The 26,488-nt window shown below is 46.3% G+C and overlaps 1 protein-coding gene across 1 annotated transcript; it reads left to right on the forward strand.

Moving 5' to 3' along the window:
- Window positions 1-7,072: 7,072 nt before the first annotated feature.
- LOC106564005 (actin, cytoplasmic 1-like) lies at window positions 7,073-12,050 on the forward strand. The gene is made up of 6 exons (XM_014129966.2): window positions 7,073-7,818; window positions 9,013-9,137; window positions 9,328-9,567; window positions 10,335-10,773; window positions 10,885-11,066; window positions 11,253-12,050. The coding sequence occupies exons 2-6, from the start codon at window positions 9,015-9,017 to the stop codon at window positions 11,394-11,396; spliced, it is 1,128 nt and encodes a 375-aa protein (XP_013985441.1). The 5' UTR covers window positions 7,073-7,818; window positions 9,013-9,014; the 3' UTR covers window positions 11,397-12,050.
- The last annotated feature ends 14,438 nt before the right edge of the window (window positions 12,051-26,488 follow it).

The following is a 26,488-nucleotide window of genomic DNA, read 5'->3' on the forward strand; positions in this document are numbered from 1 at the left end:
AGTGAGGGTCCAGGGTCTCAGTGGAGTAGTGAGGGTCCAGGGTCTCAGTGGAGTAGTGAGAGTCCAGGGTATCAGTGGAGTAGTGAGGGTCCAGGGTATCAGTTTGGAATCAGTGGAGTAGTGAGGGTCCAGGGTATCAGTGGAGTAGTGAGGGTCCAGGGTCTCAGTGGAGTAGTGAGGGTCCAGGGTCTCAGTGGAGTAGTGAGAGTCCAGGGTATCAGTGGAGTAGTGAGGGTCCAGGGTATCAGTGGAGTAGTGAGGGTCCAGGGTATCAGTTTGGTGTCAGTGGAGTACTGAGGGTCCAGGCTATCAGTGGAGTAGTGAGGGTCCAGGGTATCAGTGGAGTAGTGAGGGTCCAGGGTATCAGTGGAGTAGTGAGGGTCCAGGGTATCAGTGGAGTAGTGAGGGACCAGGGTATCAGTGGAGTAGTGAGGGTCCAGGGTATCAGTGGAGTAGTGAGGGTCCAGGGTATCATTGGAGTAGTGAGGGTCCAGGGTATCAGTGGAGTAGTGAGGGTCCAGGGTCTCAGTGGAGTAGTGAGGGTCCAAGTTCTCAGTTTGGTATCAGTGGAGTTGTGAGGGTCCAGGGTATCAGTGGAGTAGTGAGGGTCCAGGGTCTCAGTTTGGTATCAGTGGAGTTGTGAGGGTCCAGGGTATCAGTGGAGTAGTGAGGGTCCAGGGTCTCAGTTTGGTATCAGTGGAGTAGTGAGGGTCCAGGGTATCAGTGGAGTAGTGAGGGTCCAGGGTCTCAGTTTGGTATCAGTGGAGTAGTGAGGGTCCAGGGTATCAGTGGAGTAGTGAGGGTCCAGGGTATCAGTGGAGTAGTGAGGGTCCAGGGTATCACTGGAGTAGTGAGGGTCCAGGGTATCAGTGGAGTAGTGAGGGTCCAGGGTATCAGTGGAGTAGTGAGGGTCCAGGGTATCAATGGAGTAGTGAGGGTCCAGGGTATCAGTGGAGTAGTGAGGGTCCAGGGTATCAGTGGAGTAGTGAGGGTCCAGGGTATCAGTGGAGTAGTGAGGGTCCAGGGTATCAATGGAGTAGTGAGGGTCCAGGGTATCAGTGGAGTATTGAGGGTCCAGGGTGTCAGTGGAGTAGTGAGGGTCCAGGGTATCAGTGGAGTAGTGAGGGTCCAGGGTATCCGTTTGGTATCAGTTGAGTAGTAATGGCATCCTCTACCAAAGTTAAACCAAGGAAATTAAATTCCACTTATTTAAGTTCATCTAAGGAACTATATTGAGCAGTTTACATCACTTCCTGTTTCACTAGGTTATAAAAAAATGAGGTAACACTCATGCAATATCACTTTGGTCATTTAACACCATGAAGAAAACAAAAGAATTGGCAGTTCAACAGAGACAGATGGTCGTAGGGCCTTCATCAATCTGGTAACGGCTACAAGAAGATCCACAAACGATTTAATATATCGCAGAACACTGTCAGGGGAATTATTAATTAATTAATTATTAAAAAGATATGTAACAGTTTGAAAACTTCACGAGTTGAGGACGCAAATGCGTCGCCACACCAGGGACAGCCCTTCATGGCATCAGTTTGGTATCTGTAACGGCTGTCGTAGAGAGGGGGACCAAAGCTCAGCGTGTTGAGTGTTCATGATGAAATGTATTTTAATTCAAAAACACTGAAGACAAACTAACAAAGACAAAAAAAAAAAAAACGAAAGCGTAAGAAACGTCAAGTACATAGACTAAACAGAATACAACTACCCACAAACACAGGTGGAAAAAAAACCTACTTAAGTATGATCTCCAATTAGAGACAACGAGGACCAGCTGCCTCTAATTGTAGATCATCTGTAACGGCTGTCGGGAGAGAGAGTAGACCAAGGTGCAGCGGAGTTAGTGTTCATCATTGAATTTAATAACAGAAAGAACACTATACAAAACAAAACAAGAAAACCGACAGCCAAACAGTCCTGCCAGGTGCAAAACACTAAACAGAAACAATTACCCACAAAACCCCACCGGAAAAACAGGCACTTATGTGTGACTCCCAATCAGCAACAACACTCTACAGCTGTGCCTGATTGGAAGCCACACGGCCAAAATCAATGAAACAAACCAACATAGAAAAATGAACATAGAACGCCCACCCAATGTAACACCCTGGCCTAACCAAAATAAAGAACAAAAAAACCATCTCTATGGCCAGGGCGTTACATCATCCCCCCCCCCAAAAAGCATCCCAATAAAAAACAACAACATAGAAATAGAAAACGAGAACTAAACATAGATATAGAAAACATAGAAAAACACAAAACACCCCGCTGTCACGCCCTGACCTACTCTACCATAGAAAAATGACATCTTACTAGAATCTGGACGTGTGGTTCGGGCTCATCTATACCTGTACGACCAGATAGATCCATACTGACTGTACCTGTAACACCCACACAGGTAAGTCACACAGACAAAGGATCCACAGGTACAGGGCCCACACCTCTCTACATCACCCGTGACAACAAGGGCTGTGTTTTGAGAGCAGGGCCCAGAGAGCAAGCGCGCACACGGACACACACACACACGGACACACACACGGACACACACACGGACACACACACGGACACACACACACACACACACACACACACACACACACACACACACACACACACACACACACACACACACACCCACAGTGATATCCCTATAAGCCCTCTCTACCCATGGTGGGACCAGAGTTACTGTAAGAGGCCTACCTAGGTAAGGGTTGGTTACTGTAAGAGGTCTACCTAGGTAAGGGTTGGTTACTGTAAGAGGTCTACCTAGGTAAGGGTTGGTTACTGTAAGAGGTCTACCTAGGTAAGGGTTGGTTACTGTAAGAGGGCTACCTAGGTAAGGGTTGGTTACTGTAAGAGGCCTACCTAGGTAAGGGTTGGTTACTGTAAGAGGTCTACCCAGGTAAGGGTTTGTTACTGTAAGAGGTCTACCTAGGTAAGGGTTGGTTACTGTAAGAGGTAAGGGTTGGTTACTGTAAGAGGCCTACCTAGGTAAGGGTTGGTTACTGTAAGAGACCTACCTAGGTAAGGGTTGGTTACTGTAAGAGGCCTACCTAGGTAAGGGTTGGTTACTGTAAGAGGCCTACCTAGGTAAGGGTTGGTTACTGTAAGAGGTCTACCTAGGTAATGGTTGGTTACTGTAAGAGGCCTACCTAGGTAAGGGTTGGTTACTGTAAGAGGCCTACCTAGGTAAGGGTTGGTTACTGTAAGAGATCTACCTAGGTAAGGGTTGGTTACTGTAAGAGGCCTACCTAGGTAAGGGTTGGTTACTGTAAGAGGCCTACCTAGGTAAGGGTTGGTTACTGTAAGAGGCCTACCTAGGTAAGGGTTGGTTACTGTAAGAGGTCTACCTAGGTAAGGGTTTGTTACTGTAAGAGGTCTATCTAGGTAAGGGTTGGTTACTGTAAGAGGCCTACCTAGGTAAGGGTTGGTTACTGTAAGAGGTCTACCTAGGTAAGGGTTGGTTACTGTAAGAGGTCTACCTAGGTAAGGGTTGGTTACTGTAAGAGGCCTACCTAGGTAAGGGTTGGTTACTGTAAGAGGTCTACCTAGGTAAGGGTTGGTTACTGTAAGAGGCATACCTAGGTAAGGGTTGGTTACTGTAAGAGGCCTACCTAGGTAAGGGTTGGTTACTGTAAGAGGTCTACCTAGGTAAGGGTTGGTTACTGTAAGAGATCTACCTAGGTAAGGGTTGGTTACTGTAAGAGGCCTACCTAGGTAAGGGTTGGTTACTGTAAGAGGCCTACCTAGGTAAGGGTTGGTTACTGTAAGAGGTCTACCTAGGTAAGGGTTGGTTACTGTAAGAGGTAAGGGTTGGTTACTGTAAGAGGCCTACCTAGGTAAGGGTTGGTTACTGTAAGAGACCTACCTAGGTAAGGGTTGGTTACTGTAAGAGGCCTACCTAGGTAAGGGTTGGTTACTGTAAGAGGCCTACCTAGGTAAGGGTTGGTTACTGTAAGAGGTCTACCTAGGTAATGGTTGGTTACTGTAAGAGGCCTACCTAGGTAAGGGTTGGTTACTGTAAGAGGCCTACCTAGGTAAGGGTTGGTTACTGTAAGAGATCTACCTAGGTAAGGGTTGGTTACTGTAAGAGGCCTACCTAGGTAAGGGTTGGTTACTGTAAGAGGCCTACCTAGGTAAGGGTTGGTTACTGTAAGAGGCCTACCTAGGTAAGGGTTGGTTACTGTAAGAGGTCTACCTAGGTAAGGGTTGGTTACTGTAAGAGGTCTATCTAGGTAAGGGTTGGTTACTGTAAGAGGCCTACCTAGGTAAGGGTTGGTTACTGTAAGAGGTCTACCTAGGTAAGGGTTGGTTACTGTAAGAGGTCTACCTAGGTAAGGGTTGGTTACTGTAAGAGGCCTACCTAGGTAAGGGTTGGTTACTGTAAGAGGTCTACCTAGGTAAGGGTTGGTTACTGTAAGAGGCATACCTAGGTAAGGGTTGGTTACTGTAAGAGGCCTACCTAGGTAAGGGTTGGTTACTGTAAGAGGTCTACCTAGGTAAGGGTTGGTTACTGTAAGAGATCTACCTAGGTAAGGGTTGGTTACTGTAAGAGGCCTACCTAGGTAAGGGTTGGTTACTGTAAGAGGCCTACCTAGGTAAGGGTTGGTTACTGTAAGAGGTCTACCTAGGTAATGGTTGGTTACTGTAAGAGGCCTACCTAGGTAAGGGTTGGTTACTGTAAGAGGCCTACCTAGGTAAGGGTTGGTTACTGTAAGAGATCTACCTAGGTAAGGGTTGGTTACTGTAAGAGGCCTACCTAGGTAAGGGTTGGTTACTGTAAGAGGCCTACCTAGGTAAGGGTTGGTTACTGTAAGAGGCCTACCTAGGTAAGGGTTGGTTACTGTTAGAGGCCTACCTAGGTAAGGGTTGGTTACTGTAAGAGGCCTACCTAGGTAAGGGTTGGTTACTGTAAGAGGCCTACCTAGGTAAGGGTTGGTTACTGTAAGAGGTCTACCTAGGTAAGGGTTTGTTACTGTAAGAGGTCTACCTAGGTAAGGGTTGGTTACTGTAAGAGGTAAGGGTTGGTTACTGTAAGAGGCCTACCTAGGTAAGGGTTGGTTACTGTAAGAGGCCTATCTAGGTAAGGGTTGGTTACTGTAAGAGGCCTACCTAGGTAAGGGTTGGTTACTGTAAGAGGCCTACCTAGGTAAGGGTTGGTTACTGTAAGAGGCCTACCTAGGTAAGGGTTGGTTACTGTAAGAGGCCTACCTAGGTAAGGGTTGGTTACTGTAAGAGGTCTACCTAGGTAAGGGTTTGTTACTGTAAGAGGTCTACCTAGGTAAGGGTTGGTTACTGTAAGAGGCCTACCTAGGTAAGGGTTGGTTACTGTAAGAGGTCTACCTAGGTAAGGGTTGGTTACTGTAAGAGGTCTACCTAGGTAAGGGTTGGTTACTGTAAGAGGCCTACCTAGGTAAGGGTTGGCTACTGTAAGAGGTCTACCTAGGTAAGGGTTGGTTACTGTAAGAGGCCTACCTAGGTAAGGGTTGGTTACTGTAAGAGGTCTACCTAGGTAAGGGTTGGTTACTGTAAGAGGCCTACCTAGGTAAGGGTTGGTTACTGTAAGAGATCTACCTAGGTAAGGGTCCTCTGTGATTGCCAACAAGGGTTTTGCCACCAAGTACTAAGACATGTTTTGCAGAGGGGGTCAAATACTTATTTCCCTCATTAAAATGCAAATCAATTTATAACATTTTTGACATGCGTTTTTCTGGATTTTTTGTTGTTGTTATTCTGTCGCTCACTGTTCAAATAAACCTACCATTAAAATTATAGCCTGATCATTTCTTTGTCAGTGGGCAAACGTACAAAATCAGCAGGGGATCAAATACTTTTTCCCCCTCACTGTATATATACCATAAAGATTTACACTTAGTCAAAATTACACAAATTTCTCACATCTTAGCTGGGCCTTGTATTGTCCCCCATCACGACCTAACTACAGTTACCTTGTCGCTGTAACGTTGAATCTTTAGTCGGTTACCAATACAGACCTACTAGCCTACTTACATTATCAAAGTAAGATCTCTCTACGTTAAATATATAACTTTAACTATCGTCTTAGTTTAACCATAATCACCGTAGCCATGAGAGAGACTATTGCTAATTTTTGTATTTTATTTTATTTTATTTCACCTTTATTTAACTAGGTACGCAAGTAGAGAACAAGTTCTCATTTATAACTGCGACCTGGCCAAGATAAAGCAAAGCAGTTCGACAACATACAACAAACACAGAGATACACATGGAGAAAAAACAAAACATACAGTCAATAATACAGTAGAAAAATAAGTCTATAAACAATGTGAACAAATGAGGTTAGATAAGGGAGGTAAAAGGCAATAAAAAAAAAGGCCAAAGTAAATACAATTATATCAAGATATTACAAACTAATACATATTATGCCAATCATTGAATTACGAATGACACCTATCCTAATCATTACATTACATTACATTACATTTAAGTCATTTAGCAGACGCTCTTATCCAGAGCGACTTACAAAATGGTGCATTCACCTTATGATATCCAGTGGAACAACCACTTTACAATAGTGCATCTAAATCTTTTAAGGGGGGGGGGTTAGAAGGATTACTTTATCCTATCCTAGGTATTCCTTAAAGAGGTGGGGTTTCAGGTGTCTCCGGAAGGTGGTGATTGACTCCGCTGTCCTGGCGTCGTGAGGGAGCTTGTTCCACCATTGGGGTGCCAGAGCAGCGAACAGTTTTGACTGGGCTGAGCGGGAACTGTGCTTCCTCAGAGGTAGGGGGCCAGCAGGCCAGTGGTGGATGAACGCAGTGCCCTTGTTTGGGTGTAGGGCCTGATCAGAGCCTGAAGGTATGGAGGTGCCGTTCCCTTCACAGCTCCGTAGGCAATCACCATGGTCTTGTAGCGGATGTGAGCTTCAACTGGAAGCCAGTGGAGAGAGCGGAGGAGCGGGGTGACGTGAGAGAACTTGGGAAGGTTGAACACCAGACGGGCTGCGGCGTTCTGGATGAGTTGTAGGGGTTTAATGGCACAGGCAGGGAGCCCAGCCAACAGCGAGTTGCAGTAATCCAGACGGGAGATGACAAGTGCCTGGATTAGGACCTGCGCCGCTTCCTGTGTGAGGCAGGGTCGTACTCTGCGAATGTTGTAGAGCATGAACCTACAGGATCGGGTCACCGCCTTGATGTTAGTGGAGAACGACAGGGTGTTGTCCAGGATCACGCCAAGGTTCTTAGCACTCTGGGAGGAGGACACAAGGGAGTTGTCAACCGTGATGGCGAGATCATGGAACGGGCAGTCCTTCCCCGGGAGGAAGAGCAGCTCCGTCTTGCCGAGGTTCAGCTTGAGCTGGTGATCCGTCATCCACACTGATATGTCTGACAGACATGCAGAGATGCGATTCGCCTCCTGGTTATCAGAAGGGGGAAAGGAGAAGATTAATTGTGTGTCGTCTGCATAGCACTAATCTAACATACCACTAATCGATGGACTTGTTATGTTAAACTAGGACGTTATATTTTGGTGTATAGTAATTAACCTTATATTATTATAAGGTTATATATATATGTGTATTTATTATAACAGGGCTGTCAATGCGACAAGCCCCAAGTGGATACGCCGTGGGCCAATCAGGAGCCGCGCTGCAGAAAGTTTGCCTTATATGGATAAAAGGAGGGGCGGGATGGTTACGACAATGCGGATATAAAAGCGGGAACCTTGGCAACGGTTTTTATGTCACTTCTGTTTCTTCACTGGCCAGGAGTATAGCTACACTCTCTCTTAATAACACCGCTAAATCTTCCTACTAAAACACAGGTAAGTCATGTAATATTGTAAGTTTGTTTTATTTGTTACATTTCTGTCGAAGTTAATAATTTTGTAGTTAAAGGGGTTAACGTGGATAATATTGTTAGCTAGCTAATTTGTTCCGGTTTCAGAGACTGGCCGTAACGTTACTGGGTGTGTACGGTGTTTTTCTAGCTATCAGAGTTTACACAGGTTTTAAATGTGCTTTCTGGTCGTTTTTAAATGTGTACAGAACTGATTTTTATCTAGCTAGGTAACATTAGTAGTATCTCTGAAGTGGGTGTGCCGTCCTGTCTTATCGTTGACATTGACAGTAAGCTAAATTAAATCGTTAGCATGACGGCCGTCCACTTTTACAATGACTTGCTACCTACTTGTACAAAACATTTTTACATCACGAGTGTTTTTCCCAAATGTAGTTTGATATTTAACTCGCCCTGTTAAAGTGGTTGTAGGGATATCTGGATAATTCGACAAGCATTAAAGTCAGGCTGTTTAACACGTTAAAGTTAGCTAAATGACTTCCTATATATTTTATGACATGTTGAGTAACTTGTTAGATATTGTATGACTATTTGACTCAACAGATGAGTCATTTTTTTTTGGGGGGGGGGGGTCAATATGTCCGTTTTTTAATAGGGAACATTCCACACCCGTTCAAGTTACACGCCTCAACATATGGACTTTAGTGTAATCTGATTGCACGGAAGCTTCTCCTTTTGGAAGGGTTTTCAGGCTAGATTTGAAGCTGTCTGACCTAGCCTCGGTTAGCCGGGGTGTTTATCCCGGGTCCCAGGGAGTGGCCGCTGTCATGGACTAACACATGTCAAAGGGGAGCTCCAGCTATTGCCTTATATGGCGATGCCTCGACCAGAGACACCCAGGCTTCTGTATGGCGGCGCTGTCTGTGTTACTACATGGCACAGTCATCAACTACATCAATAACTTCTCTACTTTACCACTTCACTACACTACTAACCTTTATGCGTAACCTTATAAAGCAGTTTTTTGTTCATGCGTTTGTAGGATAATTGAAATATAGTGGTTGTGTAAACGCTGAGTGACTGGTCTGTAGTGTGGTGTTGAGAGCCACCTAGCGGTCATTCACTGATAGGACGCTGGCTCTATAGTGACAGACAGGCGGCGCACCCGGTAAACACCTCAGTCTAATTTCTGGCTGTTTATCTTCTTTCCCCGGTGCAGAAATGGAAGACGAAATAGCTGCTCTGGTCGTTGATAACGGCTCCGGTATGTGCAAAGCCGGTTTCGCCGGAGATGATGCTCCTCGGGCTGTGTTCCCCTCCATCGTGGGTCGCCCCAGACATCAGGTAATTAACTGTCTGCCATCTTAATTACTGAAATATACCTACTTTATCCGCAATATGTAATTTAATAGTTTCAGTGTTGATATGCAACATTGGAACTGACCCGTTAAGTCTAATCAACATCATTAATACTGTAGATTAGCCATAACTTTCTAGTGAGTACATTGTCACTGACCTGAGTCACTCACTCCAGGGAGTGATGGTTGGCATGGGCCAGAAGGACAGCTACGTTGGAGACGAGGCTCAGAGCAAGAGGGGTATCCTGACGCTGAAGTATCCCATCGAGCACGGCATCGTCACCAACTGGGACGACATGGAGAAGATCTGGCATCACACCTTCTACAACGAGCTGAGAGTGGCACCAGAGGAGCACCCAGTCCTGCTCACTGAGGCCCCCCTCAACCCCAAAGCCAACAGGGAGAAGATGACCCAGGTACGCGTCACTCACCTCTTCCTTTACTGTTTAGTTCTGCCCTCTTCTTCCTCTACCTTCCTTTACTGTTTAGTTCTGCCCTCTTCTTCCTCTACTGTTTAGTTCTGCCCTCTTCTTCCTCTACTGTTTAGTTCTGCCCTCTTCTTCCTCTACTGTTTAGTTCTGCCCTCTTCTTCCTCTACTGTTTAGTTCTGCCCTCTTCTTCCTCTACTGTTTAGTTCTGCCCTCTTCTTCCTCTACTGTTTAGTTCTGCCCTCTTCTTTCTTCTACTGTTTAGTTCTGCCCTCTTCTTTCTTCTACTGTTTAGTTCTGCCCTCGCCTCCTTCTCACTCTCCTCCTCTCCTCCAGGCCCTCTGTCCTTAGAGCTGATCTGTCAACACCCTCTGGAAGCTTCAGGTCTCCTGTCGGTCTGTTCTACCTCTCTGCATCCTGCTGGCTGCTAGCTAGGACTGACTAGACTAACCTATAGGGCAGCAACAGGACTAGGACTGACTAGATTAACCTGTAGGATAGGACTGACTAGATTAACCTGTAGGACAGCAACAGGACTAATATTGATGACTAGGACTGTGCTGTGAATGAGTTACTCTAGTGGTTTTGTATTGATGTTACAACATGTAGGAATGGCTGCTGTGTTTCTCCACTAATGTAACGTCCGTTTCCCCTCTGACTCACTGGACAGCATGGTCTACTACTGCGTGCTGTGACTCCTGTCGTCCTCCAGCACCGTGACTCACATCCCTCCCCTTTCTCGCTCTCTTCTCCAGATCATGTTTGAGACCTTCAACACCCCTGCCATGTACGTGGCCATCCAGGCCGTGTTGTCCCTGTACGCTTCTGGCCGTACCACCGGTATCGTCATGGACTCTGGCGACGGTGTGACCCACACGGTACCCATCTACGAGGGTTACGCTTTGCCCCACGCCATCCTGCGTCTTGATCTGGCCGGACGCGATCTCACGGACTACCTGATGAAGATCCTGACGGAGCGAGGTTACAGTTTCACCACCACGGCCGAGAGGGAAATCGTACGTGACATCAAGGAGAAGTTGTGCTACGTGGCGTTGGACTTTGAACAGGAGATGGGCACCGCTGCCTCTTCTTCCTCTCTGGAGAAGAGCTACGAGCTACCTGACGGACAGGTCATCACCATCGGTAACGAGAGGTTCCGTTGTCCAGAGGCCCTCTTCCAGCCCTCCTTCCTCGGTGAGTCTTAACTAACCCGTCTGTAACAGCCAATCAGCATCGTCTACAGTGTCCAGTCTGGCAGCCATTTTGTGTTGCAATTTTTGTGACGGCCATGTCTCCTCTCTCCAGGTATGGAGTCTTGCGGTATCCACGAGACGACCTTCAACTCCATCATGAAGTGTGACGTGGACATCCGTAAGGATCTGTACGCCAACACGGTGCTGTCCGGAGGAACGACCATGTACCCCGGTATCGCTGACAGGATGCAGAAGGAGATTACGTCTCTGGCTCCTTCCACCATGAAGATCAAGGTGACTATACACTCCCCGATCTCTGAACCGTTGGTCCTGCTTCCTCCTGTAGTTAACAGGGTTACTCCTTCCTGTTGTAGTGGGCTGGTGTAGTTAGCAGTGTTGGCTGGTGTAGTCAGATATGCTGGAACTACAGTGTGAATGTCTGTACTCATGTTAACGTTACCCCCCCCTTCCCTCCTCCAGATCATCGCCCCTCCAGAGCGTAAATACTCCGTCTGGATCGGAGGCTCCATCCTGGCTTCTCTCTCCACTTTCCAACAGATGTGGATCAGCAAGCAGGAGTACGACGAGTCCGGTCCCTCCATCGTCCACCGTAAATGCTTCTAAAAAAACAACCTAACCCGTACAGACTCTCACCTTCCCTCGTTCCCATTCCTATGAAGACTCTCTGGTTCGACACGCCGACTTGGGGTCTGGGTTTTTTTTTTGCGTTTGCAGAGCTCCCGTCAGAACACCTTGTCCACAGATGTGTGTTGTCTTCCCCTGCTGTCAGTCTTTCTGAGAGCCTCCCTGTTTGGCTGGATGTGACAGGATGTGATGTCATCATTGTCTGACGGCAGCCTTGTTGACGGTTGTGACTCCTCCTGTTTTTATTTAGTCTCATGTTTATTATGGTCCGCCACCCTTATTGACCTCTATGGAGGTGTTTCCTGTCTCACCCTAATCCCCTCTACCTAATGCACTATTGACCAGGGCCCATAGGGATCTAGTGTGTTATCTAAGGGGTTAGGGTTGTATTTTGGGGGACCTTAACTCTGGGCTCTCTGTGTGTGGGGGAGAGAGGAAAAGCTTAATATGTAAATGATATAAAAACAATTGTTTTTGTACCTATCAGTCTTATACATACATGGTCCAGTTTGTTATGCGAAGAGGTTTGACCTAATGAGGGTAAAGGTGTTCCTCTCTCTGCGAGGCAGGTGTCTCCTGTTGTGGACACGGTACAATACAAAAAAAACAATAAAGTGCACATGTCTATTGAAATGGGTTGTTTTCTCTTCTGTTGATCTGGTTTGTTCCTAGCCTGGCTGCCAGTCTGTTTAGATAACGTCCTGCTCCTTTGTACTTAGTCATAATGCCAGATTGCAGATTTTTTGTTTGTTTTTAAGGCCAGTCTGTTTTATATGACATGGATTATAAAGGGGGGGTGGACCGGTTGCCTGAACAGACTGGTAGCCAGGCTCAATGTTTGACATGGGATCCTTTTTCGCTGCAAAAAAAATGTTGAAGTGGCAAATCCGTATGCCCTATTATTTTGAAGGGGAAGTTCTCCGCTGTCTGAATTTATAGCCTTGGGCGTAGCGCAAACGGGACATTCTGTTAAATGGGGTTGGTCACGATGTGTTCTCTCGTCACTGACTCGGGGAAACCAAGTAGTTTATTAGACTAAAGATTAATAAATTAACTTCACACGGTGGTGAAAGTGCATTTCCATCAAACTTAAACTTATTTTTTACACTAAATAACATCCAGGGTCAACGACCAAAACCCGCCACCAAATGTTCAGAAAGGAGGTATTAGGATCTATACTTTGGTGCTCTATTAGGACTACCAGTCCGAGGCGGCGACAGTAGCTGGATGATTTTAACTTTGGTTTATTTGATCAGGGTGTTTCATTCACCCTGTAGCCCCTGAACAATTTGACTGATGCATTCTGGTCTCTTTTCATACCATCGTAGATCTAAAGATGGCTGTGGTGTTGCGCTACATTTAGTCTTTTTTTTTTCTTCTGTGGTACATATAAAGATTGACGCTTGACTATTTGTGACAAATTTTATTCTCGCTCTTCTGTAAATCTCCCACGTCGAATAGCCGACCTGTTGACCAGACCGTCAGTTCCCAAACCAGACTAGGTACACTTGATATTTAAAGCGACCACTTGAGAAATGCAATGGAAACACATTGAACTTTAGATTTGTATTTAGTTAAGTGAGAAAGTACATGTGTGCACTACGTCCGATCACCCACTGATTTTATTTATGCAGTTTTGACAATATTCGCGGAAACCTTTTCATGTGGGCGTCTGCTAAATGACGTAAATGTAATATGAATATTAAAAACAAGGTATTTTTCCCTCCTGGAAATGTTATTAAATTTAATGTTGCTGATAAAGGGCTGTGCGTAATGACAATGAACACACACCTTTTTCCCCCGATTGAATTCCCATGTACCAACTAAAATATTCCAAGTTAAATGGGTTTCAACTTTACTGGCGCATTGGCTGCCGCGAATGTGCACAATCTAGTCTTGGTACTTGCTGTCTAGACAACAGCATGCAGATATAGCCTACGTGAGCGATAAGTATGCACGAAAAAAAAAAAAAGCCAGGGTGTTTTTCATTTGTCAAACGACAACCAAGCATCGCTCATGTCAACAGAATAAGATCCTCGATATTTATTGGAAAGTAGCATCGAACTCATCACCGTGTACTTTAAACAGGATCGGTGTCCCCCGCTGAAGGGTTCAGCATGAGGTTGTAACAAACAAAAAAATTCCCAGGACATATCTGATATTGTCAGAAAGCTTAAATTGATGTTAATCTAACTGCACTGTCCAATTTACAGTAGCTCTTAGTGGAAAAATACCGTGCTATTGTTTGAGAGTGCAGTTATGAACTTGAAAATGTATCAATAAACCAATTAGGCACATTTGGGCAGTCTTGATACATTTTGAACAGATATGCAATGGTTCATTGGATCAGTCTAAAACTTTGCACATGCCATCATCTAAATTGCACCTGGGCTGGAATAATATATTATGGCCTTTCTCTTACATTTCAAAGATGATGAAAACAAAAATGTTATTTTTTTTTCTTTGTATTATCTTTTACCAGATCTAATGTGTTATATTTCACATTTGCCACAAACTTCAAAGTGTTTCCTTTCAAATGGTATCAAGAATATGCATATCCCTGCTTCATGTCCTGAGTTACAGGAAGTTAGATTTGGGTCATTTTTAGGAGAAGGGGGCTCAGGTCCTGAGCTACAGGAAGTTAGACTTGGGTCGTTTTAGGTGAAGAGGGTTCATATCCCTGCTTCATGTCCTGAGCTACAGGAAGTTAGACTTGGGTCGTTTTAGGTGAAGAGGGTTCATATCCCTGCTTCATGTCCTGAGCTACAGGAAGTTAGATCTGGGTCGTTTTAGGAGAAAAAAGGGTCCGATCTTTACCACTCTGTGAAGTTCATAATTTATTTCATTTGACTGTAGCCTAATAAACTGCGTGGTTTCCCAAGTCCTATTGGGAGGATGGGGACCACACATCATTGAGTGACTCCAAGTTTAGGTTATATCTGGGTGGAGATTTTAGAAAGTCAATTTGGGTGGGGGGGGGCAAACAAACAAACAAAAGCCACAACACATGAATTACACTATATATATATATATATATATATATAACAGTGGCAAACGGTGCCCACAAACTGTTAGGGCCTACAACAGTAGAGTCCCAACACCTTACCACTGCTACACCTGGCTATCAGCGGAGCCTTGTCTGGCAGCGAAACAATTAATTCAGCCTCATTTACTGCCTTTTAATAAAAAACACGGCTGATTTTGCTGACTTGCTTAAAAAAATGTGGTTTCTACTGACAATTGAGATGTACAAACTATGGCATAAAGGGGACGACGAGCGGATTAGAGGCAATCCGTAATTTCGATTAAGACATTAATGAGCGAGCTAGGACGGACGAAGTCAATATAACTATTTGTTTAGCACTTTTGAAATGTACAGCAATAGAATTAAGAACACGGCCGTTCTTACAGTGTTCTCCCTGTACACCAAGTCAGAAACCGTAGGATAAATAAAGGGGAAATATAAGCAGACAATGAAAGCTCTTACAATAACAGGTTATTGGCTACATGTGCACCACCAAGTCAGAACAGTAGGTGAAATTAAGAGGTGAAAACAGGCCAAATTATTAGGGTGAGGCACATGAGCTACTAACAGCTTACTATACAACATACACTTAGTATTACTTTCTTAGCTACTATATACATATCTCCCTGGCATATTACATCATTCATGCAGCAGCATACAAGACATTTTTTGGACTCACCTTGTTGCTGTGCTCACTTGAACAGGAAGGTGGCGTGGCTCCAAAAAGGTTGAATCATGATGACGTCAGTGATCTTCAGGACGTAGCTCTGGAGAAAGAGGCCCACGTTCCTGGATTTACAATTCTGAATTGGATGAAAATTCAACATGTATTTTCCCAGTCGTAGGTTGTGTTTTTTCCACGAGTTCCCAGTTGTCTTGAACTCACTAAAGTCAGATTTTGCAGTTTCGGAGTTAACAGTTGTTTTGAACGAGGCACAAATAATGCTTCAAATCATCCAGGTTGCATCACATCCGGGTCGTGATTTGGGAGTCCCATAAGGTTGCGCACAATTGGCCCAGCGTCGTCCGGGGTAGGCCTACATTGTAAATAAGAATTTGTTAACTGACTTGCCTAGTTAAATAAAAAATAAAAAATAAATTAAATTCATTGACAGCATGGCCAATGTTGAATGTTTATCATTTTAAAATAGGAAAAGAGACCCTTAATCTTAAATTTGGATCGCAGGCTAATGATTTGCTCTGCAACGCTTGCAGTTAGCCACTGATTCCTTCCAAATCACTCATCGTTGAATTTTGCGATTTCCAAGTTGTTGTGTAATGTTTATGTACAATGGCCGATGAGCACCGATACGTTTTATCTATTTATTTATATTATTATATATATTTATATCTATTTATCTATTTGTTTCTCATAATCATTTATCTTCATATGACAAGGATGAAAAAGGATTTGCCAGTAGATTGTCGACTTGATTCATGATGATGAAAGTATGATGTTGACATGATCAGTCCAATCAAAGCTACTGTACATATAACGTGATTTGGTTGTCATTTTATCTGTGGCTCAATGACCTTGAGCCTTCTTGGATGGGCACTTCTAATGTAACTCTATGGCAGCACCCAAAAGGGGGCTTTGAATTTTAGAGCTCTACCCTTAGGACTTGGTGGTGACGTAGTGTCCCCATGAGTGACAGAACACTGAGCCAATCACGGCGCAACGCTCCGTATTTTCTGCTGTCTTGCCCCTCCACCACAGAAAGCACTAAGCTGGGCTGAAACACCTGCATTTTGGAGCTGCCTTACAAGTTTGTATGCAGCTTTATTAACTCATTTATATATATATATTTTTTTTACATTGTTTGCAAACTGATATGTGACACGTATTAATGCCAAAATAACATGCAAAACAGGCAACATGTGGGGCTCAAAACAGGGACCTGCCCTGGATGACGGGGCGTCACTGGCGATGCCCATGCTGTCACAGACGCCATAACCACACAGATACACAGATGTCACACCTTTCCATCTCTATGGGCAAGGACAGACAATATATGACCTTTCCTCTTAAAGAGGAACTTATTTACCATAATGAAAACATTATAAAACTGCCAATTTAGGTGCCACAGGAGAAGTGAAGTCATTTATGTTATTTTATTAGCTAGAATGAACCATCTACTGCATTTTGCCATCCTGATGTAATGTTTCACTAGCCAACTTAAACAATGCTGCTTTATATAATGTTTACATACTCATCTCATATGTATATACTGTACTCTATACCATCTACTGCATCTTGCCTATGCTGTTCGGCCATCACTCATGTATATATTTTATGTACATATTCGTATTCATTCCTTTACACTTGTGTGTATAAGGTAGTTGTTGTGAAATTGTTAGGTTATATTACTTGTTAGATATTACTGCACGGTCGGAACTAGAAGCACAAGCATTTCGTTACACTCACATTAACACCTGCTAACCATGTGTATGTGACAAATAAAATTAGATTTGATTAGAGTGAAAATTACATTCATTTTTATTGGGAAGACAACCATCTCTGGGGGTTTAGGAGGGGGGGAAGACTTTGTAGGTGCGGCTTCCGGGAAAATGTTCCGTCCTCAATGTTCCGGTGTGAAACACAGCGTTTTACTTCCTGTAGTTCCAGCTGTCACATGAAGCCAGTTAGTTCTCTGCTGGTAGACATGTACTGATTAAAACAGTTGCCCTGCAGTTGCCTCGCTCCTGGTTGGACGCCGCGTCGCTACGACAGGTCCTTCTCAACAACGCTCCCAAACACCTGAACTTCTCCCGTTGCCCCACGTTACGACAAACTGTCATCCAATCGTTGACCGGCACCGGAGCGAGAGACCCAACGCGATTGGTCAGCCTGAATCTCAGCGGCATAGGCCACGCCTCCAATTACCCAGAGCGCGGTAGAGCGCGGGGAGAGGAGGAGCTTGTTGCCGAGGCGATGAGCTGGCTGGTCATTGGCTGTCCCGACCTGTCACACCTCAACCTGTTACACACGCACTATCACCACGACAACACGCACACACCCGGGCTGGAGGACAACGCACACCTGTGTACAAGTTTGGCGAAACTCGCAAGCCTCCGTTCGCTGGCGTTGCCCGTTTGCGCTCTGTCGGACGGTTCGCACACGCCGTCTCCTCCTCCTTCCTCTTCCTCCTCCTCTTCCTCCTCTTCCTCTCTGCTGGGTCTGAGGAAGCCGTCGGGCTCCAGACCTACAGGCCGGGCTGTGACGACTCTCTCCCCAGGGAGGGCACCTCCGGGCTGGGTACCCTGCTGTCCGGCTGCCCCCGTCTGGAAGTCCTGGAGTTAACGGGACCCGGTTTCGTCTCCGCTTTGCCGCGTCTCGAGCCGTGCGCCAGGGCGCGTGCGGATCAGAGTGTGTGCGCGTACGCTCGCCGCGTCGGGGACGAGCACATATATACTATTATATACATTATACACTTTATATAGACACATTATACACATTATATACATTACATATACCATTATATACATTAGATATATTATATACATTATACACATTATATATATATATCAACAGGCCTTTCTGTTCTTTATTAGCCACAAATTGCTATACACGTTAAAGAGGAGTGGGAGGCCCCGGTGCACAACTCAGCAAGAGGACAAGGACATTAGAGTGTCTAGTTTGAGAAACAGACACCTCACAAGTCCTCAACTGGCAGCTTCATTAAATAGTTTCCACCAAACACCAGTCTCAACGTCAACAGTGAAGAGGCGACTACGGGACGCTGGCCTTCTAGGCAGAGTTCCTCTGTCCAGTCTCAACGTCAACAGCGAAGAGGCGACTACGGGACGCTGGCCTTCTAGGCAGAGTTCCTCTGTCCAGTCTCAACGTCAACAGCGAAGAGGCGACTACGGGACGCTGGCCTTCTAGGCAGAGTTCCTCTGTCCAGTCTCAACGTCAACAGCGAAGAGGCGACTACGGGACGCTGGCCTTCTAGGCAGAGTTCCTCTGTCCAGTCTCAACGTCAACAGCGAAGAGGCGACTACGGGACGCTGGCCTTCTAGGCAGAGTTCCTCTGTCCAGTCTCAACGTCAACAGCGAAGAGGCGACTACGGGACGCTGGCCTTCTAGGCAGAGTTCCTCTGTCCAGTCTCAACGTCAACAGCGAAGAGGCGACTACGGGACGCTGGCCTTCTAGGCAGAGTTCCTCTGTCCAGTCTCAACGTCAACAGCGAAGAGGCGACTACGTGACGCTGGCCTTCTAGGCAGAGTTCCTCTGTCCAGTCTCAACGTCAACAGCGAAGAGGCGACTACGGGACGCTGGCCTTCTAGGCAGAGTTCCTCTGTCCAGTCTCAACGTCAACAGCGAAGAGGCGACTACGGGACGCTGGCCTTCTAGGCAGAGTTCCTCTGTCCAGTCTCAACGTCAACAGCGAAGAGGCGACTACGGGACGCTGGCCTTCTAGGCAGAGTTCCTCTGTCCAGTCTCAACGTCAACAGCGAAGAGGCGACTACGGGACGCTGGCCTTCTAGGCAGAGTTCCTCTGTCCAGTCTCAACGTCAACAGCGAAGAGGCGACTACGGGACGCTGGCCTTCTAGGCAGAGTTCCTCTGTCCAGTCTCAACGTCAACAGCGAAGAGGTGACTACGGGACGCTGGCCTTCTAGGCAGAGTTCCTCTGTCCAGTCTCAACGTCAACAGTGAAGAGGCGACTCCAGGATGCTGGCCTTCCAGGCTGAGTTCCTCTGTCCAGTCTCAACGTCAACAGTGAAGAGGCGACTCCAGGATGCTGACCTTCTAGGCGGAGTTCCTCTGTCCAGTGTCTGTGTTATTTTTCCCATCTTAATCTTTTATTTGTATTGGCCAGTCTGAGATATGGCTTTTTCTTTGCAACTCTGCCTAGAAGGCCAGCATCCCGGAGTCGCCTCGTCACTGTTGACGTTGAGACTGGTGTTTTGTGGGTCTGTTTCTCAAACTAGACAGTCTAATGTACTTGTCATTTTGCTCAGTTGTGCACCGGGGCCTCCCACTCCTCTTTCTATTCTGGTTAGAGCCAGTTTGCTCTGTTCTGTGAAGGGAGTAGCACACAGCGTTGTACGAGATCTTCAATTTCTTGGCAATTTCTCACATGGAATAGCCTTCATTTCTCAGAACAAGAATAGACTGACGAGTTTCAGAAGAAAGTTATTTGTTTCTGGCCATTTTGAGCCTGTCATCGAACCCACAAATGCTGATGCTCCAGATACTCAACTAGTCTAAAGAAGGCCAGTTTTATTGCTTCTTTAATCAAAACAACTGTTTTTAGCTGTGCTAACATAATTGAAAAAGGGTTTTCTAATGATCAATTAGCCTTTTAAAATGATGAACTTGGATTAGCTAACACAACGTGCCATTGAAACACAGGAGTGATGGTTGCTGATAATGGGCCTCTGTACGCCTACGTAGATATTCCATTAAAAAATCAACCGTTTCCAGCTACAATAGAAATGTCCTTGTTTTTTAAAGAAAAGCACATTTTTTTTGTCCATTAAAATAACATCAAATTGATCAGAAATACAGTGTAGACATTGCTAATGTTGTAAATGACTAAGTGAACCCAAACTTTTGAACAGTAGTGTACCTATACATTAAACACATTATATACAATATATATACACATTTTATACATTATACACATTATATACACACATTTGATACATTATACACATTATATACACACATTTTATAAGTTATACACATTAAAACATTTATATATACATGCATTATATACATTATATGCATTATATATATATACATTATATACATTTATATACATTATACACATTTATATACATTATACACATTATATATATATACATTATACACATTTATATACATATGCATTATATACACATGATACACTTTATATATGTACATTATACACATTTATATACATTATGCACATTTGATACATTATACACATTAAATACTTTATATATACATGCATTATATACTTTATATGGATTATATATATATACATTATACACATTATATATATATATATATATATATATATATATATATATATATATATATATATATATATGTGTGTGTATATATACATACATTATACACATTTATATACATACAGTTTCTCTTTGCTTATTTGAGCTGTTCTTGCCATAATATGGACTTGGTATTTTACCAAATAGGTCTATCTTCTGTATACCAACCCTACCTTGTTACAACACAACTGATTGGCCCAAACGCGTTAAGAAGGAAAGAAATTCCACATTTATTAACTTTTTAACAAGGCACACCTGTTAACTGAAATGCATTCCAGGTGACTATCTCATGAAGCTGGTTGAGAGAATGCCAACAGTGTTTCAAAGCTGTCATCAAGTCAAAAGGGTGGCTACTTTGAAGAATCTAAAATATATTTTGATTTGTTTTAAGACTTTTTTTTTTGGTTACTACATGATTCCATATGTGTTTTATTTCATCGTTTTAATGTCTTCACTATTATTCTACAATGTAGAAAATAGTAAAAAATAAAATAAAAACCCTGGAAAGAGAAGTTGTGTCCAAACTTTTGACTGGTTCTGTGTATAATGTGTGTGTAGGTTGGAGCAGCCCTACCTGGTGTGCAACGGTGCATTCTGGGAGGCGTTGTCATGCTGCTCTCGTCTCTGCCGCCTCTGTCTCGTCTCGCGGAACGGAACCTTCCACCCCGCCGCCGTGGTTACCTTCATGGAGTGTTGCCGCGACGTCACGGTGTGTCACATGTTCTTGGGCGGAACTCTGGCGGCGTGTCGCACGCTGCAGAAAACGCTGCTAGACCGGTGAGTCCGTCTCTCTCTCTGTCTGATCGGTGTGAGTCTTGTCTCTCTGTCTGATCGGTGTGAGTCTGTCTCTCTGTCTGATCGGTGTGAGTCTTGTCTCTCTGTCTGATCGGTGTGAGTCTGTCTCTCTGTCTGATGGGTGTGAGTCTGTCTCTCTGTCTGATCGGTGTGAGTCTGTCTGATCGGTGTGAGTCTGTCTCTCCGTCTGATCGGTGTGAGTCTGTCTCTCTGTCTGATCGGTGTGAGTCTGTCTCTCTCTGTCTGATTGGTGTGAGTCTGTCTCTCTGTCTGATCGGTGTGAGTCTGTCTCTCTGTCTGATCGGTGTGAGTCTGTCTCTCTCTCTCTCTCTCTGTCTGATCGGTGTGAGTCTGTCTCTCTCTCTCTCTGTCTGATCGGTGTGAGTCTGTCTCTCTCTCTCTGTCTGATCGGTGTGAGTCTGTCTCTCTGTCTGATCTGTCTGATCTGTGTGAGTCTGTCTCTCTCTCTCTCTGTCTGATCGGTGTGAGTCTGTCTCTCTGTCTGATCGGTGTGAGTCTGTCTCTCTGTCTGATCGGTGTGAGTCTGTCTGATCGGTGTGAGTCTTGTCTCTCTGTCTGATCTGTGTGAGTCTGTCTCTCTGTCTGATCGGTGTGAGTCTGTCTCTCTGTCTGATCGGTGTGAGTCTGTCTCTCTCTCTCTCTGTCTGATCGGTGTGAGTCTGTCTCTCTCTCTCTCTGTCTGATCGGTGTGAGTCTGTCTCTCTCTCTCTGTCTGATCGGTGTGAGTCTGTCTCTCTCTCTCTCTGTCTGATCTGTGTGAGTCTGTCTCTCTCTCTGTCTGATCGGTGTGAGTCTGTCTCTCTGTCTGATCGGTGTGAGTCTGTCTCTGTCTGATCGGTGTGAGTCTGTCTCTCTCTGTCTGATCGGTGTGAGTCTGTCTCTCTCTGTCTGATCGGTGTGAGTCTGTCTCTCTCTGTCTGATCGTTGTGAGTCTGTCTCTCTCTGTCTGATCGGTGTGAGTCTGTCTCTCTCTGTCTGATCGGTGTGAGTCTGTCTCTCTCTGTCTAATCGGTGTGAGTCTGTCTCTCTCTCTCTGTCTGATCGGTGTGAGTCTGTCTCTCTGTCTGATCGGTGTGAGTCTGTCTCTCTCTCTCTCTGTCTGATCGGTGTGAGTCTGTCTCTCTGTCTGATCGGTGTGAGTCTGTCTCTCTGTCTGATCGGTGTGAGTCTGTCTCTCTCTGTCTGATCGGTGTGAGTCTGTCTCTCTGTCTGATCGGTGTGAGTCTTGTCTCTCTGTCTGATCGGTGTGAGTCTGTCTCTCTGTCTGATCGGTGTGAGTCTGTCTCGCTGTCTGATCGGTGTGAGTCTGTCTCTCTCTGTCTGATCGGTGTGAGTCTGTCTCTCTCTGTCTGATCGGTGTGAGAGTGTCTCTCTCTGTCTAATCGGTGTGAGTCTGTCTCTCTGTCTGATCGGTGTGAGTCTGTCTCTCTCTCTCTCTCTCTGTCTGATCTGTGTGAGTCTGTCTCTCTCTCTGTCTAATCGGTGTGAGTCTGTCTCTCTGTCTGATCGGTGTGAGTCTGTCTCTCTCTCTCTCTCTCTGTCTGATCTGTGTGAGTCTGTCTCTCTGTCTAATCGGTGTGAGTCTGTCTCTCTGTCTGATCTGTGTGAGTCTGTCTCTCTCTCTGTCTGATCAGTGTGAGTCTGTCTCTCTGTCTAATCGGTGTGAGTCTGTCTCTCTCTGTCTGATCGGTGTGAGTCTGTCTCTCTGTCTGATCGGTGTGAGTCTGTCTCTCTGTCTGATCGGTGTGAGTCTGTCTCTCTGTCTGATCGGTGTGAGTCTGTCTCTCTGTCTGATCGGTGTGAGTCTGTCTCTCTGTCTGATCGGTGTGAGTCTGTCTCTCTGTCTAATCGGTGTGAGTCTGTCTCTCTGTCTGATCGGTGTGAGTCTGTCTCTCTGTCTGATCGGTGTGAGTCTCTCTCTCTCTGTCTGATCGGTGTGAGTCTGTCTCTCTGTCTGATCGGTGTGAGTCTGTCTCTCTGTCTGATCGGTGTGAGTCTGTCTCTCTGTCTGATCGGTGTGAGTCTGTCTCTCTGTCTGATCGGTGTGAGTCTGTCTGATCGGTGTGAGTCTGTCTGATCGGTGTGAGTCTTGTCTCTCTGTCTAATCGGTGTGAGTCTGTCTCTCTGTCTGATCGGTGTGAGTCTTGTCTCTCTGTCTGATCGGTGTGAGTCTGTCTCTCTGTCTGATCGGTGTGAGTCTGTCTCTCTGTCTGATCGGTGTGAGTCTGTCTCTCTGTCTGATCGGTGTGAGTCTGTCTGATCGGTGTGAGTCTGTCTCTCTGTCTGATCGGTGTGAGTCTGTCTCTCTGTCTGATCGGTGTGAGTCTGTCTCTCTCTGTTTGATCTGTGTGAGTCTGTCTCTCTGTCTGATCGGTGTGAGTCTGTCTCTCTGTCTGATCGGTGTGAGTCTGTCTCTCTCTGTCTGATCGGTGTGAGTCTGTCTCTCTCTGTTTGATCTGTGTGAGTCTGTCTCTCTGTCTGATCGGTAAAAAGATCTGATGATGAAGTGAAAATTAATTCTCACTGGTTTTGGACTTTCAGACAATACATACTTTTGTCACGGTGGATACCACATCTTAAGGTCCATATCGATATTTATAAATTTAGAATTAAATCAATGTTGATTTTTCAGGGGTTGTGGAATTTCAGACAATACATTTTGGCACGGTGGTTTCAACATCACTGTCAAAATGTGTGCCTAGTGGTTAGAGCATAGAGGCGGCAGATATCCTAGTGGTTAGAGTGCAGGGGCAGCAGGGTATCCTAGTGGTTAGAGTGCAGAGGCGGCAGGTAGCCTAGTGGTTAGAGTGTAGAGGCGGCAGGTAGCCTAGTGGTTAGAGAGGAGGGGCGGCAGGGTAACCTAGTGGTTAAAGCAGGTAGCCTAGTGGTTAGAGTGCAGGGTCGGCAGGTAGCCTAGTGTTTAGAGTGTAGAGGCGGCAGGTAGCCTAGTGGTTAGAGTGTAGAGGCGGCAGGTAGCCTAGTGGTTAGAGTGTAGAGGCGGCAGGTAGCCTAGTGGTTAGAATGTAGAGGCGGCAGGTAGCCTCGTGGTTAGAGTGTAGAGGCGGCAGGTAGCCTCGCGGTTATAGTGTAGAGGAGGCAGGTAGCCTAGTGGTTAGAGTGGAGGGGCGGCAGGTAGCCTAGTGGTTAGAGTGTAGGGGCGGCAGGTAGCCTAGTGGTTAGAGTGTAGAGGCGGCAGGTAGCCTAGTGGTTAGAGTGTAGAGGCGGCAGGTAGCCTAGTGGTTAGAGTGTAGAGGCGGCAGGTAGCCTAGTGGTTAGAATGTAGAGGCGGCAGGTAGCCTAGTGGTTAGAGTGTAGAGGCGGCAGGTAGCCTAGTGGTTAGAGTGTAGAGGCGGCAGGTAGCCTAGTGGTTAGAGTGTAGGGGCGGTAGGTATACTAGTGGTTAGAGAGGAGGGGCGGCAGGGTAACCTAGTGGTTAAAGCAGGTAGCCTAGTGGTTAGAGTGCAGGGTCGGCAGGTAGCCTAGTGTTTAGAGTGTAGAGGCGGCAGGTAGCCTAGTGGTTAGAGTATAGAGGCCGGGGAGCAGGTAGCCTCGTGGTTAGAGTGTAGAGGCGGGGGGACAGGTAGCCTCGTGGTTAGAGTTTAGAGGCGGCAGGTAGCCTCGCGGTTAGAGTGTAGAGGCGACAGGTAGCCTCGTGGTTAGAGTGTAGAGGCGGCAGGTGTCCTAGTGGTTAGAGTGTAGAGGCGGCAGGTAGCCTCGTGGTTAGAGTGTAGGGACGGCAGGTAGCCTAGTGGTTAGAGTGTAGAGGCGGCAGGTAGCCTAGAGGTTAGAGTGTAGAGGAGGCAGGTAGCCTAGTGGTTAGAGTGTAGAGGCGTTACGTGTCCTAGTGGTTAGAGTGTAGAGGCGGCAGTTAGACTAGTGGTTAGAGTGTAGAGGCGGCAGGTAGACTAGTGGTTAGAGTGTAGGGGCGGCAGGTAGCCTAGTGGTTAGAGTGTAGGGGCGGCAGGTAGCCTAGTGGTTAGAGTGTAGAGGCGTTAGGTGTCTTAGTGGTTAGAGTGTAGAGGCGGCAGTTAGACTAGTGGTTAGAGTGGAGGGGCGGCAGGTAGACTAGTGGTTAGAGTGTAGAGGCGGCAGGTAGCCTAGTGGTTAGAGTGTAGAGGCGGCAGGTATCCTGGTGGTTAGAGTGTAGAGGCGGCAGGTAGCATAATGGTTAGCGTGGAGGGGGGGCAGGTAGCCTCGTGGTTAGAGTGTAGAGGCGGCAGTTAGACTAGTGGTTAGAGTGTAGGGGCGGCAGGTAGCCTAGTGGTTAGAGTGTAGAGGCGGCAGGTAGCCTAGTGGTTAGAGTGTAGAGGCGGCAGGTATCCTGGTGGTTAGAGTGTAGAGGCGGCAGGTAGCATAATGGTTAGCGTGGAGGGGGGGGGGCAGGTAGCCTCGTGGTTAGAGTGTAGAGGCGGGGGGGCAGGTAGCTTCGTGGTTAGAGTGTAGAGGCGGCAGGTAGCCTCGTGGTTAGAGTGTAGAGGCGGCAGGTAGCCTAGTGGTTAGAGTGGAGGGGCGGCAGGTAGCCTAGTGGTTAGAGTGGAGGGGCGGCAGGTGTCCTAGTGGTTAGAGTGTAGAGGCGGCAGGTAGCCTAGAGGTTAGAGTGTAGAGGCGGCAGTTAGACTAGTGGTTAGAGTGGAGAGGGCGGCAGGTAGCCTAGTGGTTAGAGTGGAGAGTGTAGAGGCGGCAGGTAACCTAGTGGTTAGAGTGGAGGGGGCGGCAAGTAGCCTAGTTGTTAGAGGTAGACTAGTGGTTAGAGTGTAGAGGAGGCAGGTAGCCTAGTGGTTAGAGTGGAGGGGCGGCAGGTAGCCTAGTGGTTAGAGTGTAGAGGCTGCAGGTAGACTAGTGGTTAGAGTGTAGAGGCGGCAGGTAGCCTAGTGGTTAGAGTGTAGAGGCGGCAGGTAGCCTAGTGGTTAGAGTGTAGAGTGTAGAGGCGGCAGGTAGCCTAGTGGTTAGAGTGGAGGGGGCGGCAGGTAGCCTGGTTGTTAGAGGTAGACTAGTGGTTAGAGTGTAGCGGGCGGCAGGTAGCCTAGTGGTTAGAGTGTAGAGGAGGCAGGTAGCCTAGTGGTTAGAGTGGAGGGGGCGACAGGTAGCCTGGTTGTTAGAGGTAGACTAGTGGTTAGAGTGTAGCGGGCGGCAGGTAGCCTAGTGGTTAGAGTGTAGAGGAGGCAGGTAGCCTAGTGGTTAGAGTGGAGGGGCGGCAGGTAGCCTAGTGGTTAGAGTGTATGGGGGCGGC

Source organism: Salmo salar, chromosome ssa12, assembly GCF_905237065.1.
Source record: "Salmo salar chromosome ssa12, Ssal_v3.1, whole genome shotgun sequence".
NCBI classification, from domain to species: Eukaryota; Metazoa; Chordata; class Actinopteri; order Salmoniformes; family Salmonidae; genus Salmo; species Salmo salar.